Source organism: Phaenicophaeus curvirostris, chromosome 9 (genome assembly GCF_032191515.1).
Source record: "Phaenicophaeus curvirostris isolate KB17595 chromosome 9, BPBGC_Pcur_1.0, whole genome shotgun sequence".
NCBI lineage: Eukaryota > Metazoa > Chordata > Aves > Cuculiformes > Cuculidae > Phaenicophaeus > Phaenicophaeus curvirostris.
In genome coordinates this window covers 1,995,629-2,017,323 of record NC_091400.1, presented here as the reverse complement: position 1 = coordinate 2,017,323, position 21,695 = coordinate 1,995,629, and the positions used below count along the sequence as shown (strand labels likewise).

Below are 21,695 nucleotides of genomic sequence, written 5' to 3'. Positions count from 1 at the left end.
TGTGATTAGGAGCTGAACCTGATAAATTCTATTTTCAGCATTGCAACAGGATCACGGCGAGTGAAAATAACCTTGTTGCTTTGGGCTCCTGCGCCACTTCTAGCTTCCAAAGCTCTTGCTAAATTAAGATGGACCTTTAAGTTAAAAAGAATGTAAAATTGAAGGTCTTCTTATTTATTCTGAAACTGGCATTTTTAGCTTAGGTATTTAAAATTAATACTGAATGGAAACAAAACAGTTTTAGATTGGATAAGCCTAAAGAGTTTGTGGAATCTTCATTCTTGGAGTTTTTAAAACAAGCCATGAGTACGTGTTTGTACGTTTGAAACTGGCTCAGTACAAGCAGGAGTTTGGAGTAAAAGACCTCTAGAGGGCTTTCCCTACCTAAATTAAATAATTAAAATTAAGGATTACTTTCTTATTCTGTCTAAAGCAAAAGTAGCTCTGAAACATCCTGTAGTAATCTATCCAGTTATATTAATTAAATGTTTTCTTCATTGTTTTTAGCATTACATTTCTATTTTTGCATGAGGATGATGTAAATAAGAGGGGGTTTTGCCTTTTTAATAGTCCTCATTGAGACACTAAGTGCAGTAGCTCAGCTAAGGACAAGATGAGGAATCTTTATTTTCATTTAATTCATGAGTAATGGAAATGGAAGCTGCACTTTAAAAAGCTGAGATTTAAAAAGTGATGCTAACCTTTAGGGACTCCTTTCTCCCCCATCTCATCTTTTTTCCTCCTTTAGTTAAAAGTTATTACCTCAAAGCAAAGGCATATATTTTAATAATTCACCGTAGGTACTGGGATTGCAGCATACTCTTGGGAAAGTGAAGGTCAATGTTTCTCTCTGCTCACAGTCCAGCCCACAAGCAATGACTCAGCAGCACAGAAAAACCCAGATGATGTAGCGACTTTAATAGAAAAAGAAGAGTTTTTTTCAGGTCTGGTCCAAGGTGAGGCACGTTTGAGAATGGGGCTTTTGCCAGAGCTGGACCATTGAAAAGGCTGTAGGTAGCAGCCTGTCCACTTGATGAATGTCCCTGTGCTGATGAGCTGGAACTAATGAACCGAGCTGCGTGTGGGTGCACTGCCCTCTTTTGGGTTTTGATGGAAGCAGGATCAGCTCCATCCCACTTGGTTCTCCAGATCCTCTCTGGAGTTCAGAGTGAAGAGCGGTTTTTATTCTATGCTGTTCTGCTTTAGGAGAAAACTTTTCCCCGGTACCTCTGGATATTTTTACATCTTTATTCCTATAAAGTAGGATTAGGAGAGAGAACAATGGAATCATATCTTCAGGGATGTCTCAGCCTCATGCTTGCCTTTCATGAGTCTGTATTGCATTGACCCAACCCTATACTTGAGACTCTAGTGGTATAAAAATTAAGATAATGTGGAAAAAACATATTAAACTGGGATTATTCATTGTAAAGAAAGCTGAGCGACAATTGTCCATTAATATAGTTGATACATTAATACTGATTTAGGTTTTGCTATGGTAAGACAACAGCTGCATATTAGTGAAAATTATTAGTGAAAATCTATTATTATGTACTGTGCCTGAAAAGAAACACTGAAATGCCAGCTGACTATCAAGATTAGGATTATCACTGAAAATCATAACAGTAGTTGTAATTCTGGAAATGCTCCTAAATGTGAAAAAAGAAGTCTATGTTTAACTTGAATTTTTTAGATATTGAGAGAACTAAAGCTTTTTATTTTTCATTTATTACAAAATATTTTCAGTCAATATGGGACAGGGAAACAGTGAGCTGCAATGACCTTTTATTCGCCTGCATCAATAAGAAATAAGGTTTTAAAGCTTATGGTTATTACTTCGATTTTTTTTTTTACAAGTTATTAAAACAAGTCCATTAAAAAACATCTGGCTAGGGATCCAAATTTTGTGCTGAACTAAAAATGGTCTAGAGACAAAAAGCAGAGGATTAAACAGTATATAATATATATATTTAAGGCCATATTTTTCTTAAATTCCATAATGGAAGACATCACTCAGCCAAAGTAGCCAATCGATGGTATTGTGGGAGGGTTACAGGGTTGCTCTAGTTTCTAGAAATATAACTTTAAAACAGGTGCTTGCTTAGACAACTGATTTTTTTTGGTTTTTTTTTTCCACTTGATGCATACAGAGGTGTTCTATAAAAACAGATGGAATGTCTTTTTTTGTTTATGTTTTTTCTAGTTGGCATATATGTCTGATGGGGTTCAGTGGCATTTCAGCGCTCACTGCTTAGCCACTTATAAGCATGTGCTGTAAAAATTAGTAAAATGTCTCATACTTTTAGTATTAAAAAACCTTTAAACAGAACGCTCTGCAGAACAGCTACTGACATCTTGTGTATTTTGTGATAACTTTCACATGTAGATGCATGTTATTTTCTGACTGTGTTGTAAAATAGGGAAGCAGACATTTTCCTGGGATAAAAATTTCTTCCAAAATGCCTCCTCTTCCTTTTGAGATTTGTGTGAATTTTCACTAAATAATGGTATTATTCTGTATAACTTAAGAGGTAATCAGCAGATTTTTGGAAGTGACTATTTATGTCCCTGCCTGAAGCTAGAGGAGGAGTTGTACAGCGTTTCTTTTATCTAAGTTGTTGTTGATATATACATTCACTTTTTCTGCCTGGTAAAACAACCACAGATGATTGCCACAGATAATAAAAAACAGATCTTTCCTTGGCTGCTTTCTTTCTTTACCAACACAGAACAGGTAAAGGGATTCTTTTTTTCCAGCCACTAGCCAGCTTTTTATTTCAAACCACATTCATCATGATGCCAAATGCAATTCTCAGCAATTCTTCTATTATGAACACTGTACAATTCCAGCTTTCAAAAATATTGGCAGGTGATAATTTTTCTCTCTTAAAAGGTAGTCCTTTGCCATCTAGTATTCTGCTGACAAGAATTGTCTTATCATTCAATGAGCATTAAATCTTTCATGTGTGCAAACAAGATTAATTCACCATCTGAGCCTTTCACCGCATCATTTTTCTTACCTTTAAACAGACTTTAAAGATTTGAGGAAGATGCTGGTGTCCTAGCAGTTATGGACATCCTGTGGGGTTTTTTGGGAAATTATGCTGGAGTTTCCACTGTCTAGATCTGGTCTAGGTTTGAATTTGAATTACACTGTCTAGTAATCATGAGTGTAGTTTTATTTGATGCAGGCTTGGAGTAATGGTACCCTCCATATCAGCAAAGTGCAGACTGACTTAATGAGTTTGGGTTATGTGTATTTGTATGAATAAGAATCTTTTTATTCTAAAGTCACTGAGTTATAGTTGCAAAATAACTTCTCCACAGACATTTTCCTTGTATTTAAGTGGTCATTTCTGTTTATTTCTGAGACCGTTTCAAACCACAGGTCATCATTGAGGCAATATTATATTTTTCTTCATTGTAGTAAGTGTAATTCTGTCACTGAAGTCTTTTCTTTCCCTACAAAATTACTGCACTTTCTGTGTTAACAAGAACTTTTGGCAATGAAACAATTCACAGTGCCTTGATTAAATTATTGGTGTATTATTTTAATGGTGTCTTAATGAAATTGCTCAGCAACTAACCTTGTCTTTTAGTTGGCATTAGAGACAGCTTCAAAACTGTCAGCTCTAACTCATTTTTTCTTTTTATTTAGGTGCTAATACTATTAGCCAATATATTTAAAGCAAAGACTTGAGCCAAATTTTGGTGGAGTTACTAACAAGAGAAGTTTTACAGCAGTTGGTGTTAGCACATGAATAAAGCTTGTTAAACTTCATAAAGGCTTCAGTTTCCTCATTCTCTGTTAATATCTAAGTCAATGGTTGAGTTATTCTCCTTTTGGTATATTTATCCCCAATTTATTTGCACTTACTGCTTCTGGCAAGTCAGCCCTGTAAAAGGAGTTGGTCTAATTTGCTTTACAGTAGTTTTGCATTTTTTTTTCAGAATGTCACGGCCAAAGCAGTTCCTTTCTTTCACTTGTTTAATTTCTTTTCTTATTCTAGGTCTGGAAAAAGCTTAAGCAATGAGCAAATGTGATTAGTTAAAAGCAGGGTGCCTTTCTTTAAAATGCATGTGTAAATTGCTGAATCTGGAGAATCAGGTTCCTCACGTAATCCTCATGCCTTGTGAACAGCAATCCAAAACAGAACTGATATGTAAAGTGGCTGAAATTACATTTCATTATTGTGGGATTCTGTGGCACTGATGTTCTTACAGTCCATTATCAGGTAAAGAAACCAAACCCCACAACCCTTTAAAATTTAACGTAACAGGCTTGCAGAGAAGTTGGAAAACAATGCAGATGTTTAGAGAACTTAAGTAGAGGATGCCCTGATTTTAATAAGAGTAGGACAATTCTGTTCTTCTTTGCTGATTTCCTCCTTTGCTTTACTTCACTCTTCCATTTTCCTGTAAAAAATATTTCTTATTCTGTGTGAGTCACCATTGTTGGGTCTAGGCATGAAGCATGTGAGAGGTGAAGAAAGTGAAGGTTCTTTGAGTAGATTTGACCCATTTTGCATTTCATCTCTACTTCTGGTCAGGTGATATAACTCAGCTCTGTTGTTACATCAGAAGAGAATGAAAAAAATTGTGAATCTATGAAATAGATTTGTATGTTTTTCATACTGTTCTATTTCACTGATACAATGCTTTTTCCTACAAAATGTCAGTGAAAAGTTGGTCTGAGCAGAGATACAAGCGGCTAAAATAAAAGGCTGAGAGCAGTTCTGGACTTGTTCTGACTAAGCCACTGAATATAGCATTCAGGGCAATTGTATAAGGACCGTGATTCTATCTGTAAAAACAAAATCAGACTCTTCTTGGAAAGCATTCCTGGATTTCTTTGTGAGAACAGCAAAAATCCATGTAAATGTGAAGGGCGATCTACCATCCACAGAATTAGCACCAAATAAGAGGTAAAAAATGTGTGACTGTTTGAGATCTGTAAATTGTGTTTTGTGTTAATTTGTCATTTCTAGGCAAAGCAAATCAAGTTTCTCCCTTTTCAAAGGATGGGTGATTAATGGGTGCCTTGCATTTATTTGCAAAAACCTTTGTCAACTTTATTGACAAAATTTTAACAGAGAAAAAAATCCAATCCCTCTAAAAAGTCTGGAAGTGCAGCATGCTCTTGCTTTGTGTGGTGTGAGTAAGCAGATTCTGATCATTGCTGAGCACTGGTCTGAACAGAGCAGTTACTTTTGCTGTGGAGATGTAGAATCTTGGTTATCTTGAGTCTTCATTTTTGTTTAACATAAAACAACACTAAAGCAGACCATAGACACTCTAAGGTTGTTCTCCCTTTACTAAGGACTTTTCCTGAAAAGGAGAGGCAGAAATGCATGCCTCTCTTAATAGCTTTATTTTGTAGTGTTGGAATCAGAAGTAGTTTAAAAACTGTCAAGATAATAATGATCCCTCTGATTCTTTACATAAGAAGTTGCTAGATCAGCCCACCCGAGCTGTTAATGTCGTTATCGTTTATCATTTTCATTCACTCTCCAGTGACATGTGTAAGAACAGCCATGCTTAATCTGACTGAATTTTAACCAATCTCACTCTCTGCTGAGAAGGAGGTGTCAGATCAGGGCAAGTATATAATTATATTTTCCTATATATTTTCCCAGAGTTCAGCAATTTGTGGTTCAGATGCCTGAGCCAACAGTGAAATTTTTGAATTGATAGAAGGACCATTATCTGTTCATTTTTCTTATTCATATAAACTTTTGACATCTACAACAAACTATAGCAAGGAGTGGCATGGTTTGACCAGTGAAAAATCATGACTTCACCTGTATTTTGTATCTCACTCTTGATAATTTAATTTGAATTTTATATTATGACAGAATGAATAATTGTTCTTTAAGCATTTCCAGGCCATTTGTAGTTTTGTAGACTTTGGCCAAATTGCCTCTCATTTATCTCTTTTGGAAGTTGAATAGTTCATTTATTTGCTGCTTGTATGAAAAATGTTTCATAGGTTTCTTCAATCATCTTTATAGCTATTCTGTGTTTCTACTGTAGCCGCTTTTTTTCTTAGGATGGAAGATGAGAATAGCACCCAGTGTTAAAGTTATGGGAACAGTGGCCAATACAGTTATTTATAAAGCTGCTTAATTCTTGCCTAAGAATTCCTGCTGATGTAATTGATGTTTTTTTGATAGCATCTAAGGACTGAGTTTCTATTTTCGCAGACCTCCTCACTGAAACCCCCAGACTCATTTCCTGAATTACTTACTCAGAGTCTGTTGTTCTGTCTGTTACGCTGAGGTTGCTTTTCACAATCCTATTTTTTTTTTGATTCATACATCATCACTGAATTTCTTCTGTCATTTTACTGCTCAGGTACTCAGTATTGCAAAAACCTTTTACAGATCTTCATATGTGGCTTTTGTTTTCATCTTTCTGTATATGTTGCTGCCATGTGCAGACTTTGTCACCTACCTTTCCTTCCTTCTTTCCAAATAGTTAATGAATAAATCAAACAGTCCTAAGGACCAGGAAATTCCAAATGAACACATCTATCCATTGTAGAAACAGAAAGATTCTTCCCTAACCTTTGATACTGACCTTCTAACTGTTAATTAATCAATGCAAAGGCCATGACTGTTTTGGACCCTTTGGCAAGGGAGACACTCAAAAATCCTATTAGACTTTGTCAGCTGGGTTGTCTTTCTGTACAGGCTCTAAGAACCTGAATAGATTTAAAGCATGATTTTCATGTACTAAAGTCACATTGATTTCTCAGTGATGTCCAGAATGTGCTTGTCCAGAATCCAGTGTTAGTTATGTTGTACTACAAACTGTAGAAACAGCAAGAAGACTGCTCCTTTTAGAAGGTCACACTTAAGGAAATCAGCATGCTTTCTACAGTGAATTTAAAAATTATCAAAATAGTTTGTTTCTAATCTCCTGTCTTAGATATTCTTAGATATTAATGTTTTTCCTTTTTAAACTTAAGATCACTTTGTTATTGCTGCTGGTTTTATTTTCTATGCTTTTCTTGCTCAATATCTCTGTATCTGCTTTTATTTTCTGTGTAAGCAACTGTGTCAAGTCAATATGTAATAGACTACTTCAAAGCAGAACTTGGCTTCAGTTATTTCAGAGAAAATTCTAAAATTTATTTACTCCATATTTCACACGCTGCAACAACAAAACCAGTAAAATTGATTGTACTTCCCTTACTTTCTCCTTTATATTCTAGGCAATTTAGGCAATAAACCTGCATGTAGTGCAGCTCAGTGGAAGCAGGTTTGTAGGATGGTCTGCTTGATGTTGAGATGATGTCTATTTGCACTATTGGTATTTTGGAGGCAGAGGGTCTGACTTTAGAGTAGTGCTAACCTAATACTCAGCTAAATGTCCGGTAGGGGTTGTAGCACATTAGATGCACTCCTGAAATGTATATTGTGGTTTAATTTCCTTGAAGGGGAATTCAGTTCCTGTGCTCCGAGTTGGCTGTGGTACGAGCCAGAACATAGTATGTAAAGATTTGCTATAGAAATTTCTGCTCAAGATTGGGGGATTCACTTCAGAAACACGCTCCTGGTCTGATCAGAAAGGTTCATGTAGATACACAGCATTTCCCTCTTGTTTTGACAGATTTTTTCATACAGGTATCAATTTCTGCTTCTTATCCAATAGGTGCTATTTTTTGGACTTGCAGCTTTGGTTGTTGAAGTACAGATTTGCTTTTCTTATCTTGTAGCACACGTGGTACTCTGACTGTGATGTGAGCAATGACTGCTCTCTGCATTGTCAACTCTCTCTTGGTTTGGTTTATGGCACTTGTGAGAAGTGATTGGCAATGCAGAATACAGGAATGGAGCAGGCAGTGCTGCCCCAGCACTGAAAGTTGGTTTCACAATTAACAATCTGAGTAGTGGCTAGAGAGTATTCCCTCTCTCTATATGCAGCTAATGCAAGGACATAGATAGTTGACCTTGCAACTGCCTTGCAGCAGCTCCACCACATCCAAGGCACTATTGCTGTTGGCATATGTAGAAAAACCAGTGTGTCCTGGCACAGTTCATATGTACAGAATGGCTGGTTATCACAATGCAATAGCTAAGTCTTCTGGAGACCATAGGTACCTGAAAACACAGTAGTAATAGCCCAGGGTAGTAGTTAGCAGATTAAAGCCAAAGTCAGCAGTGCTTTTACTGTTACTGACTGAGAGCTTTAGTGCCTCAACAATTTTCTTCTCAATTCCCTTTATGAGAAATGGAGATAAGAGCCCTTTCACACTTCAGAGGAGTGGCCTGACAGAAAATGTGTTAAGGCGGTGATATGCTTGGATGTGACAGTTATGAGGTCAGATGAGTTCCTTGTGCAGGTAGAAGGAAATACGTGAGACTAGAGTGGATCTTGATTAACAACTTGCCTTAGAGGCACAATCTAAAGTCAATGACAAGACTCTTATTAACGTCAGGGAGCTCGGATCAAGCCCATTGATTTGTGCTTATTTCTGCTCTAGTCGCTATAGTCCAAATTAATGCTATGCTGTGATATTTTCAAATACCAACATAAACAAAACTCACTCAAGAAAGAAGTCATAAAAATGGGAAAATCATAATGCTTGAATCATAGTACCGAGTTGATAAATGTTGACCATCGGAACAATATCCCAGAAATTAGTCTGATAAGAAAAAAAGAACTGACTGATAAACATCACAATTAATTTTTGTCTTCAGAAGGCAGATAGGTTGTTTAGTGACAGTAGGTGATTTATATATTGATGGTTTGATTATTAATGCTTTCTATCATGCAATCTTCAGTTTAGAAGTCACATCAATGGTATGTTTGATGTATTTGAAAGTGTTAAATAAAAATAAGAATGTTTAAATCTAGTAACACTTGTTTTCATCACAAGATTTCAAAAGTAAATCAGAAATACAAAAGGAGAATGTATCTTTATGTTACAATAGAAGCATCGTGCTGTTTTACATAAGAGTTACAGTGCGATAATGTAATGTCTAAAGTCGCTAAGGATGTTAGTTCAGGGATTTTGAAGAACACCAACCATCCAAGTCACAAGCGAAATATTTATGCTGCCAAGAGGTTTTTTTTAGAGGTAGATAAAAACCTCTGGCAGTTACCCAATAATAAAGGACAATTCCTGCGTGGATTATATGTGTATTCACATACAAATAGTTTTTTAGCACTTGGTGTCTATCAAGACATGACACCTTGTAATTCATAGCTAGTATGAATACAGGTATAGCTTCAGTTATATGTAAATCTTCCTACCTAGATTAAAGAAAGAGAAGGAAATTGAGTGTGTAGTTTTTGCAGTGCCCAAGTGGAGATAGGAATTTGCTCTGAGAAATGCCAGGTGTGGACCCTTTCATTTCAGACTTGTTTAAGAACAGATCAGTGTTTGCCATCTGCAAAGTAACAGCAGCATCAGTACTTTAAAAAAATGTATGTTAATAATTCAAGGCTTTGATACCTTCTCAGGCAAATATTCTTAAGAACTTTTTGTGTTTGTCATTCATGGTTTCTCATTCCCATTCCTTAGGGGTATTACTTTGTTGCTTGCTGAAATACAGCAATGATCTCTCTCTGCTGCTCAAGCCTTTATATTTTCTCATGCAGAGACACATGAGAGGAGTATTTCATTATTCTCTCTGATTCATCAGCAATTCAGTAGACCAATTAATACCACAGTTAATAGGAAGAGGTAGCTACTACAACTGCAAGCTGTATATCTTCTGTCACTCTTAAACTAACAGTCTGCAACAAAGCTAGAAAGCAACTTTGCTATGCAAAGATTATTTTTGATACACTACCGAATCTGTAATGCCCAGCACCATAGCAGCTCGAGATAGAAAGGACTCAGCACATTATCAAATGCGTTCCCCTGCCAAAGCAAGGTTTCTTCTTGCAGACAGCCAGGTTATAAGATTTCAGACAATGAAATGGTTATCTTCTCTGAAAATTCTGCCGGAGTCTAACAAAGGTCACTGTTAGAGATTGTTCTTTGTATCTCTTTTTTTTTCTTAACACCTAACTATTTGTCTGGCACTCTAATAGGTCATTCAGCAAGACCCTTGCTGCCTATTGTGGCTGTCTGGTAACTTAGTAAGTTTGAACTTTGGTGTTACAAACTTCAGGCTTGATTTCTCTGATGACCTGAGCATAGCTTCATTTAAGTCTGTTTCACTAGTGTTAAAGTCCTATTTGATCATGTTATGTTTATATACATTGCTGAAATATACTGTTTTCCTTACTGAAAGATTGGCTGTGCTTAGTTTTGACATTACATTGAGACATTTAGAGTTAGACATATTATTAAGCATTTCTGAAATTCCTAGATGCTTACATATTTTTTGATCTGACTCCTATTCACCGCTGTAATTTCATCTTTTCCTTCCATATAGATTATGCTGCTGACAGATCCAGAGGTTGAGAGTAGCTTATTAATCAGTTCTGATGAAGGGGCCACTTATCAAAAATACCGTCTGAACTTCTACATCCACAGTCTGCTTTTCCACCCCAAGCAAGAAGACTGGATCTTAGCATACAGCCAAGATCAAAAGGTAAGAATCATTGACAGCAGTTTGCTTTGTTTGCTTAGGAACAACCTAGGATTTCTCCATCTCTCTACCTAAATGCTGCAGAGCATTCAAAACAGTATTTGGGGTAGTACCAGGACAGTCTTTGGAAATATAAAACTGATACTAAAACTGGAAAGTTGGAAATACAGAACTGGATTTCACTTCCTGACATTCTGAGGTTTATACATAAAACTGGAAAATAGACCAAAACGAATACTGAATTGGTATTTACAAGCAAGAAACAATGAATAAGCCTCAATGTAAAGGACAAGGAATAGGACATGGGCACCTACTGTGTTCTTTGGCTCTGGCCCTCTGTAACTGACCCAACAGTCTGCATTTATTCATCTTTTTGTTTATTTTTTTGACAATACCACGTTACAGGCAATGGACAGAGAAGTCGGGTATTATCCTTCACAACAGGAACAACCAACTCTAATGAGGCTTTTTGTCCTTTTATTTAGCAGTTCTCTTCCTTCATCCTAGCACCAGCTCCAAGAACAGTCTAAGACATTCCTATCTAGCTGGCATGTTTTCAAGTGGCCTTTGATTTTCTAAGAGAAAAGTAGCAGTGAATCAATTTTCTTTGAAGTCCAGTTCCTTCAGTATGAGTAATCTATCAGCCAAATAAATATGCTCTGACATTTGCCTTGATTTTTTGCTGCCCAACTTGAGATGACAGAATGGGACTTGATTGTAAGAGATCTTATTGCTAGTACCTTCTGAAAATCAGGCTCATCAATACTCACAAGTCAGTCATCTTCCAGTGAAGGACTTCATAGAGCTCTATCTATTTATGTTTACCAAAAAACAGATTGAAGGGAAACTATATTTTTCTGCATAAATATCTTCATGGAGGAAGACAAAACATATGATTAAGCCTTTTTGATCTAGCAAAAAAACCTTCTAACAAGTATTGATGGCAAGGAGTCAGTGGCAGATAAACTTAACTGTGAAGTAATTAGCCATTGGACCAAACTGCTCCGAGAAAAGGCAGATCCGTCATCCTGACATTTTGGTATTTTTTAATAAAACCAAAAGCCAGACCAAACCAATCTGCTGAGCTCCCAGCAGGGGGAGAAGAGTGAAATGTCTCACTAATATATAAGCCTTTTACTAAAATAATTTAATGGTTTCTTTTTTGTTTTCATATAATAAATCTATATAAATCGGAATCTAATCAATAATCAAAGTACTGGATGAATTGTTCATCTAATACATTAATGTAAATATCAACATATAAATTTGAATTTTATTGGATTATTAATCTGTGTATTTGAATTATTTTTATGAACATTAGAAGACCAATTTTCCTTTAGCCTAAACTAAGCTTGCTGTTACTGATGCTGTAAGCCTGAGACAATAAAGGCATAAGGAACCTAAGGTCACAAAATGATCTTATGGGTATTCTTGGAAAAGAAGTCCAGTCCTGTTCTTAAAGCTCAAAACCAGTATCCTTCCAATCCAGTAGCTTAATGTCCTTCCCGGCTATGGGAAATGCCTCTCGCCTGCCTAATTATTCCTGTAGAGTCAACAGCATGTCATATTTTTCCTTCACACCTCTCATAGCATTTTGTAGAGTATACTATGTTTATAATCTGTTCCAGTGGAAGTTGCAGATTAAATTATTTTGGGGTGTTCAGTATGTATTTAGACAAAGTCAAAGTGTTTCTTTTTTTTCTTTATGGCACTTGAATTCTCTGACTGGTATGAAACTGAACAGGATCTGGTATCTGCCTACTTTTAGGACCCTTTGAAATTAAAGTAACTGTATGTTGGTAACAGGAAATGTATTACATAAGGATAAAGGAAATTTTCAGTAGTAAGTTTGTCAGATAAAATTAGGATATAGTAGAAAATTAATTTCATCCATTGTGGTAGTCAGCCTGCTCAGGAAATAATTCTGAATTTGCCTGTACAGCTAATGCCCCTGTAGTTTATGATAGATGGCTAACAGCAAATATATTGTCACTATTCCATAGGAAACTCGCACTCTTCTGTAGAATCCAAAAAACCAATATGGATATAAGAACAAAGGGGCCTTTTGTGTGTTAACCTGAATTATGGAGTCTGTGTCAAAGGTCTGTGTATGGAGTGTTTGGGGTGAAAGGGTGCAGGCTGTACAGTAAAATTTCTTTGTGTTGTGGCATTGCTTAGCAAATGGGATAACTGCTGGTAATTCCATAATATAGGTGTAAGAAAAAAATTATGTATCAATTAAGTTTAGAAGTAAAATTTTAAAAGTATTCTATGAGTTATAGGCCTGGTTTCTACTCTAAAGCCTAGTTGGATACATTCTGTGACTTCAACAAGCTTTGGCCAAGAACTGTAGAGGGTAACCAGCAGTCAAAGAGTATTAATGAGCCTGGACGAAATTAGATGTAACCCAAACTAAGGGTTGAATCTAGCCTGCGGCTAAATGTAAATGACTCCCATTGGTTTCATGTCTGTATATCCAAAGGCAGAATTTTCTCAGAGTAATTAAGAGGTCCTGAAGGTATTTCCATAACTGCAGTGGGAGCTGTGGGGTAATTTGGTACAAATGACACTGCAGTTTGTTATTTTGCAATCTTGTGCTAAGGCAATATTTAAGGCAAGAGAACCCATTACTCCTTGGTTTCTAGGCACTATGTGCACACTGACTAAGAGATCACTGAGGAATCAGGGGAAATGTATCTGCCTGGCAAGGAATTTACATTTTGATATCACTGACTTTTATGACGCTGACTGAAGAGGCTGTGAAGGTTTTATTGATGGAGGCTGTAAGGAGTAAGCTGGATTCTAAACAGTTAGGATTGTTGTAGTAATTTAATTTTGCTGTTGACAATTGGGAAGGAGGCGAGACTCAACTAGAAAACAAATTTACATCCCTCCAGAAAGCCATGGCATCGTTGCCATCTGTTTGCATCTTGTCATGGCAGCAGATGAACCAGGAGAATCAGGTGGTAAATAGAGTAAGAGCTGGAGAGACAGGAATCACATTGGTTCTGGATTGTTTTGGTTCTTGGATGTTGTTCTTCCAGTTCAGGACTGATTAGGGCAAAGCTAACAGATGATGTATGCCTCTCATTGCTCAGTTGTAATGAACAGAAAATGGGTCACATAGCATCATCCCTCAATCTCTTCACATCCCACAGAGTCTATCATGATAAGTACTACAGATCTTCTTTTGTTTGGTTGAATAAGAATTTGCTCAATGGTAGGGAAATCTGAAGTCATTTTATGTCCCAGTTTCTTGTGTGTTATGTGTGGGTGAATGTGGTTAATTACGGGGTTTCAGCTGACAAGCAGTAACTCATTAAGCTTCTGTGACTCAGTTGCTTTTGTTCACGTATCTCTCCCCTGTGTTTCTGCCTTGGGCAGCAAACTTGAATTACCACTTCTGACAGACCAGTCCCTTATTCAGTCATGACTTTTTCCTGCCAGTCTTGAGAAAAAAAGAGCAGCAAACCATCTGTCGCCTGCACTAATTGCCTTATGATTGCATTCATTGTTCTGGCTGAAAGTACAGTTGTTATATGGCTGATTCTTACCGCGTAATTGCAGAACTACTGCATGCTTCTCCATTTTCTCTATAAGAGAAGTTACAAATCAGGAGGAAGCTTCAGACACAGTAAAACATTGCTTGTGAAGCAAAAGCTTGTTGGAGGTCTTGTACGTGTGAGCTTTTGTGGGTTTAATCAGTTTGCTCGTAGGATGAGGGACTGTATTTTGTGGGAGTATTGCTTATGTATTACTGTGTAATCTTCAAAAGTGGTTTGCTGTGTAATCAGAGGATGGGATGTAAGAGTCTACTTCACGTGGAGACATCTTTTGCTATTCAGATGGGTCAGACACACAGAGAAGTGGTTAGTAATCAGCCATGAATAACAGCTATTTGGAGATATGAAATACAGGTGAAATTGGGAAATACAAGTAAGACGGGCGAAATGCAGGGTTGTAATTGCCCAGCTAAGGAAGAAATGCACAAAGGCACTCAAACACTGAAAGGCCACAACAGAAGCTGTAAAAGCAGGTTTAAAATTGAGTTGTTATTGTTGATTCTCCTTTCTCATTTTAAATGAACTCTTGAAAAGGAAGACACCTCAGATTAAAGGAGTTCCCCCAATGTAGCACTAAAAAAATGAAGATTACCTTTACATTTCTGCCCCCCCCCCCTTTTTTTTTTTATTTTGGCATTTCCCAAATATTTGATTCCATTTATCTACCTTTATTTACCATGTGTAAATATGGCCTCTTCTCCCAAGTGACGGGGGACCGGACAAGAGGGAATGGCCTCAAGCTCCACCAGGGGAGGTTCAGGCTGGACATTAGGAAAAAATTCTTCACAGAAAGGGTCATTGGGCACTGGAACAGGCTGCCCAGGGAGGGGGTTGAGTCCCCTTCCCTGGAGGTGTTTAAGGCATGGGTGGACGAGGTGCTAAGGGGCATGATTTAGTGTTTGATAGGAATGGTTGGACTTGATGATCCGGTGGGTCTCTTCCAACCTGGTTATTCTATGATTCTGTGATTCTATGTGTGCCATGCTGGAGGTGAAAGCTATAGGACTGATACTTGGCAATTATGTCCCTTGTGGGACAACATAACTTCTATCATCAAACCATGTAACCTTTCTCAGTTTCCTACAGTAAAGGGCACTCCCCATGCATTCAAATGTCAGAGAAAGGTGTTCATGCATTGGAGAAGAAAGAGGAACAACGTAAAATTGAGATAAAGAAGTGTATGGCCACAGGATTTCTGTGTGACTAAACAGGCCAACTTTTAAAACTACACTTGGCCCCATCTGTCCTTGTGTTTGGTTTAATGCTTCTGTTCGAGAGTAGAGCATCTGCCATAGATGTAGCCTGTCTTTGCTTTTTGAGATGTGATGGACTGTTTTAGATGAGCTACATTATTCTAAAACCTTCCCTTTAAGACCTAATTTTGAGGGTGGCCCTGCTTGGAAAAGGGTCAGACCAGACACCTCCAGAGGTTCCTTTCAACCTAAATTATTCTGTTTCTATTCAGACCCTCTCAGTTTCAATGGTAACAGTCATGTCTACATAGACCAAAGAAGGGAGAAGAAAATCTCAATTTATTTTATCAGAAATTGCATCATAGTTTGGTTTTTTTTTTTAAATATGGTTAACATAAAGTAGGATTATTTTGGATGATTCATTCAACATTAGGATGATCATTCCACATTCCTGACAACATTTAAAAGACTATTCACTGTTCACTTGGGCTAATGTTAACTGATGGAAGCAAATCACATCTAAAATTAATGGAGAGAAAAAATACTCCTCTAGAGTGGTAAAGCATTAGCCACTTTGAATCATCCTTTGAAAAAGCCTATCTCTTTTGACAGACTATAGACAAAACCAGGGAGCTAGTTTGCATAAATCTAACATTAGCCTATGTGAATAACTCCCCCTTTCCCTACGGCATTACTCCTGCAGCAGTCTACAATATTTGTGTTAATATTCAGGGCACTGCTAATCAACCAAGCCAATTTTCCAACAGACTTAATTCCCTTTGATGCATGTTGTTGAAGATGAAAGGTAGTAAGGAATTTGCACATTCAAACATGTGTGTCCCAGGCTTTGCTATGTCTCACCTTGTGTGCATCCCTTGGAACTGAGATTGGATGTCTTTCCAACTGATACAATCTATTTCAGCCATCCGTTGTTGATCTGAATAATTCTCTCTACTGCTTGAGTTACTGGTAAAGCCTCTGCAGCATCTGTTAGGAGGAGAACAAACTGATGATACTAGTGCTTCCTTCTGGCTTTAAAATATATATGACAGGCAGATTCCTGTAAATATCTGCTGGCAAAAGTGTGTTTTCTTTCCACTTATTTAACATATGATTTAAATGCACTGGGGACATCATGCAATACACTTGCTTGCTAACTGCCACAAAACCAGAACACCAGCTGATACGGCTCATATCTGAGAATGTGCGTGGAGTTACTGAGGGATAGGTGGGAAAAATGCTGAGGGTCATCTACGGGAGGCTTTGATCTGCTAAAGAGGCACAAAAGAAACTGATGTGTTAGGTCCATGCTGTACAAGTCTACATGACATCAGTGTGTGGTTTGTTAACAAAAGCAGTCACGGATTCCTCACTGATATTTGAACGGGCTGTGAAGCAGGTATACAAAAGCTTTATCAATCCAATGTGTTTCCACCAGCATTCAATAAATACTAATTATTTGGTATCCTTATTGATGGCTTCTGTATGATATGATTAATATATATATTTTTGAATAAAAGAATGCCAAAATCAGTAAATCCAATTAACAAGTACTTAGACTCCATGTTGTGTTCCATGATAGGTTTTCAGGGAAACGTCTTAAGTAAAAGAAAAATAACGGGAACCACTAGCTTTCTCCAAGTATTTCCCTCATATCACTTCCAGCGTGCAATTTAAATCACCTTTTTTTTAAGGCAGATTCCAAATTTCTGAGTGCATGAGATAAAATCAGTGCATAAAATTGAATATCCTCATTGGCACAGGAAGCACGTGGAACTACCACGTGATTCAAGATCAGCATGTGAAGGAGTATCAGAACCGAATATTTAATCAGAATATCCAATTAGTTTAAACGCTGAATGATGAAACATCATGGACACTTTGAGTCAATCATATCTGCAGCAATTTGTATAGGTATTCAAAGGAAACTGCAGCTATGAGGGATTTCTCATATGACAGAAAGCTTTGGCTGGGAAAATTAATCTTTTGAGAACAGGAGGAGCGGTGGTAGGTCTTGAGTAGGATAATGACCCTGCAAGGGGTATTGTATCAGAATTGGTGAGTCATTCAGTTTCTCATTAGTTGGTGTGTGTAACCTTGCTTTCAAAGTCAGATGTTAAATGAGGAAATGTTTGTCTTTATTCTTGGATGATATATAGATTACAGAGTGTAAGTTTTTGGTATGATGAGTTTTATGAGTATGCAGGTAGCAGAATCATCCACTGGTACTGGGGAGTATAGAGCTTGGAACTGGGGGGGAATGTTTTCCTACACATCAGATTCAACAACCAGATAAACAATTCAACAACCTCATAAGAGGCAGATTTTTGACTAGGAAGATCTCAGGGAAAGTCTGGTGTTTGTAAGGGAAACAAGTACGATTTTATTAAAATGCATATAGAGGTACAATAATTTATAAAAACCACTAAGAGCTCATTTAATGTGTCCTAAAGGTGTGAATTTATGTCAGAAGATCTCAACTTCATAATTCGATCAAAACCAGATAGACAAACGGAGTCCTGTAGGTCACAATCTCATAGCATTGATGATTACATCATAATTAATCAAATTTTTCTGGTGCCTAGAGAACTTTAGGCCCTCAAAGCTCACATTTTAGATATTGGTTTTGAAATTTGTAAAATGCATCTGGACTAATAAAATAAAAAGTATAAAGCCAAATAAGACTGCTGGTAAATTAAAGAGAGAGATGAATCCTCAGTTGTGTCATTTGTTTTAGCTCCATAAAAGTGAGTCAAGGTCTGATGTTTTATAGCACTTGTGACTCCCACACAATCCCTTTAGGAGAGGTGTTTTAAGGATGGGTCTGTATATTACACATTAAAGTTTCTCTATAGTTTTTCAGTGGAGACATGCAACCTTTGTCTATAAAATGGTGAGAAGGTTGTGTTCTTTACAGTAAGTATTTTTTTATTAGATATATTGCTTACTAAGATGTGTCCATTGGAAGAACTGTTGAAGGAGCTGATTACCTTCTGCATGCCTTTTTTGGTAATCCAATTATATAAGCCATGTATAAGATGTATTTATATATGTTTTATATCTATATTGCATACATTTTAATATTGACTTTGTTGATATTAATGCCGGTGTTCAAATGTGATGGTGTTTTAGTTTTCTTCTGCATTTTTATTAGATTTTAGGAAAGTTATCCTTAGTTTGTAAACAATATTTTTTGTTTTTAAAAGTATCTGTCTGTAAAAGAATGTTTTTACTGCCAGAGATTAAACATGGTATCAATTACCTCAGCTTGAAATGCAAAAAAAAAATTACTCAAGTCTAAAATTAGTCCTAGAAAGATCAGGAAATTAGGCAGGAAAGGGAAGATTACATGGCAACTGTATCCTGCTGTTACATGGATGCCTCAAAGGCTTTTAAGATGAAGCTTATGCTATCACTATGAAATACACGAGCAGTTCTTCTGCAGGTTCAGTTTTCAGATGTCAGCTTTCCCTACTCCAGAAGACAGCAGTGTCATGCTATGAGAGGGCTCTTTCTATAGCTGGGAGATGGTCTTGCAATTCAGAGGGTTCATTGGGATCCCTGCTCAGCCTCAGAAGGTGCTTGTAACCTCAGGACTGCCTTTTCTTTTCCCTTGCATTTCTGTTTTCCCATCTAAAAAATAGAGGGTAAGAGGTAGGTTTCTATTTCACAGAATATTAGGATTTAAATAGCAAAACAAAGCAAAACCAGACTGTTAATGAATGTTAAATTCTCAGGTATTACACAGAAGAAGAGAAGAGAATGAATAGAACTATTTCCTGATGGACAAGGGTCAGATCCAAGAGATCAACATAGAATTTATACTTCTTACAGTTTTGTCTCAGTGAAAACAGAAATGTCAGATCACTACTTGTCCCTCAGATGAAAACATACATTGAAGTTGTAGTAAGTTCCTTTTCTATTTGTGGTTGAAAAAGCAGTGTAGCAAAGACATTATCTAATTTCAATCTAATAATGAAAATTGTCGTCAGACAGTGATGCTTGCCAAAGAAAATAAAATGTCATCTCTGAAGGGACTGCATGCATGAGTTGCCACGAGAAGTCCCAGGAGAGAGAAGGCTTTTATAACAACATCAAAATATGATGCTGCGTTTAAAAAATATCCGTACAAGAACTATAATTGCTAAATGGGGAAAAATAATCCCAGCTGTATCATAACTGATATTTGACAAAAATCTAGCCTCCAAATATTTTTCTTTTTCTTTCTGGTCCAACTAAATAAACTCAGTCTAAAATGAATAACACAAAGAATAAAATATCTAAAAAAATCCTTGCTGCAAAGGATTTTATTTTCCTTTCAGTGCGAAGTGACACATAAGGTGGGGAATTCCCCCTTTGCTAAAGATACATTAGTGCTGCTTGTGTTGCTGCGTGTCAGTAAAGGCTGAGATTGGTGCTGAAATAATGGCAATGGATGAAAAATCTTCTAAAGCCTGGTTATTAAAGTGGCTCATCAAAGGCAATGAAAGCTCTGGGAATGCTTCCGCAGGGAGCTGTTGCCTGTTTTCTCCAGCCTGCTGTGCACTGTCTTCTAATTTGAGAGGCCAGTCTTGACAGTAGAATTGCTATATCCATTTCTTGCCTTTGAAACGAACTTACAAAGTCCAGCATTTCTCCAGGTTTTGCCTAAATCACCTGTCTCATTCAAGGAACACACGAAGAGAAAGGAGGGTGCCTGGGGTGCTGGGCAGCATCCCAGCTTCTGCTCTGCTGAGGGACACTAGCACAGAGGAAGCTTTTCAGGCTGTAATTCATTTGTTCTGGATACTGTTATTATCACCAGCAAATTCAGAGAGGGGATAACCTGCTGAAGGGCTCAGGAGAACTGGAGAGGGAGTAGAGTAAGAGATATCAAAGGAGGAAAATAAGATTTACTGTGGCGATTTAAGCCATCAGCATCCCTGGAAAGCTTACATCCTATATACCTCTGATCTGGAAACACAGAGGTGTTTACTGAGTTGTTTGGATTGCTCCCTGTTCTTAATTACAGGATGATCTGAACTTTATTAAAACTTAAATTACTGTGTGTCAAAGACATATTGCTTGGCACTGAAGAAATTACTTTATCATGAAAGGGAAAATCAGAGACAGAGACTGACGGTAACTTATTGTTATTATGTTTTCATTTCTTCTGCAATTACAAAAGCAGTTCTAGAAATGGATTTTGAATGTGAAGGAGGAAAAAAACCTCCTGTAGTGGCAAAGTTCTTGATTACGTTACCTCAAAGCATTTTACAAAAGTAATTGTTACATGTTCCAAAGTATTTACTTTAACTTTCAAAGTTAAAATTCTTGTTAGTTATACTTAGGGGCTTGTCTCCTAAAATTTCAAATAAATATGTATCTAGAATCTTCTACTTAAGGGAAAATAACAGACTCACCACTGAAATTTTAAAAGCAGATGCCTTTTTATATGTAAAGCAAAGCTCTTTTTTCTTTTCTTACCCTTGTTATCATCCATCCCCTATGCCTTCTTCCCTTTCTCTTCTTTGACAGTGTTCAAGAGAAAAGGAGATGAGAAAAAGAGGTGAATTTTTAAGTTTAATATTTTAAAGTATATTTCAACGTATATCAGTCTATTGTTTACCAGAAAGCTTTAAAATCAACTTCTCAGTTATTCTTACAGGTATCCAACTTTCTCTTCCCTTCTAATCCACCACCACTACAGTGGATTTGTTCCAAAAAAAATAGTCAAGGTTTGCACATAAAGATTCAGATTGCATTTTATGTAAGATTCCTAAACTGGTGTCATGAAAAGGCAGATAACAGTTCAAAAAAGGGGTCCAACCATCTTCTGTGTCAGAAAAGGGGACTGACAAAGTCTCTCGAGCAAAGAAAAGAGGGGAAATAGGATGAATCAGCAAGAAAACTATAGGGCTCACTGCCTCTCAGCATTTCCATATGAGAAATTTGAAGTTAAGTCAAGCAAAAGAAAGACAGAACCCAAGTGATCCTTCCCTTTACTGTCCCTCTGAGAATTACCTGATAGCAGCATTTATGGGGAGCAGCTGTTTGTAAGTGTTCAATAGCAGCAACGTTTGTATATCATTCCACAAAGACACGTCAAAGTTTTTATAATACCTGTAACATGCCTTTTTGCTGACCTTTCTCAGTCTGGTTTGGTATTTATTGTGGAAAGATTTTTCTGAAATGATTGATGCATTTGGTTATTGTTTGTGTAACCAGACAAGGAAAAGGTGTCGGGTTTGCAGGAGAAGGGCAGCAGGAGCAAAGAAAGAATTGCAGGTTTCCATGATACAAGTAACTCATTCAGTTCTGCAGGAGAAGTCTGGAGACGTGAGAGCACTTTGGTTTGTGCCAAATTGAACAAGCTGTCTAGGAATTGCTGCTGGTAACTGGAAGGACAA

The 21,695-nt window shown here is 37.1% G+C and overlaps 1 protein-coding gene across 4 annotated transcripts in view; it reads left to right on the top strand.

The window, feature by feature from the left end:
• LOC138723838 (VPS10 domain-containing receptor SorCS1) overlaps positions 1 to 21,695 on the top strand; it is a 269,305-nt gene that overhangs the window by 154,921 nt on the left and 92,689 nt on the right. For all 4 annotated transcript variants that reach the window (XM_069863214.1, XM_069863216.1, XM_069863215.1 and 1 more), the window contains exon 4: positions 10,395 to 10,553. In XM_069863214.1, the coding sequence (XP_069719315.1) occupies positions 10,395 to 10,553 (159 nt within the window). The remainder of the gene's footprint in view (positions 1 to 10,394; positions 10,554 to 21,695) is intronic.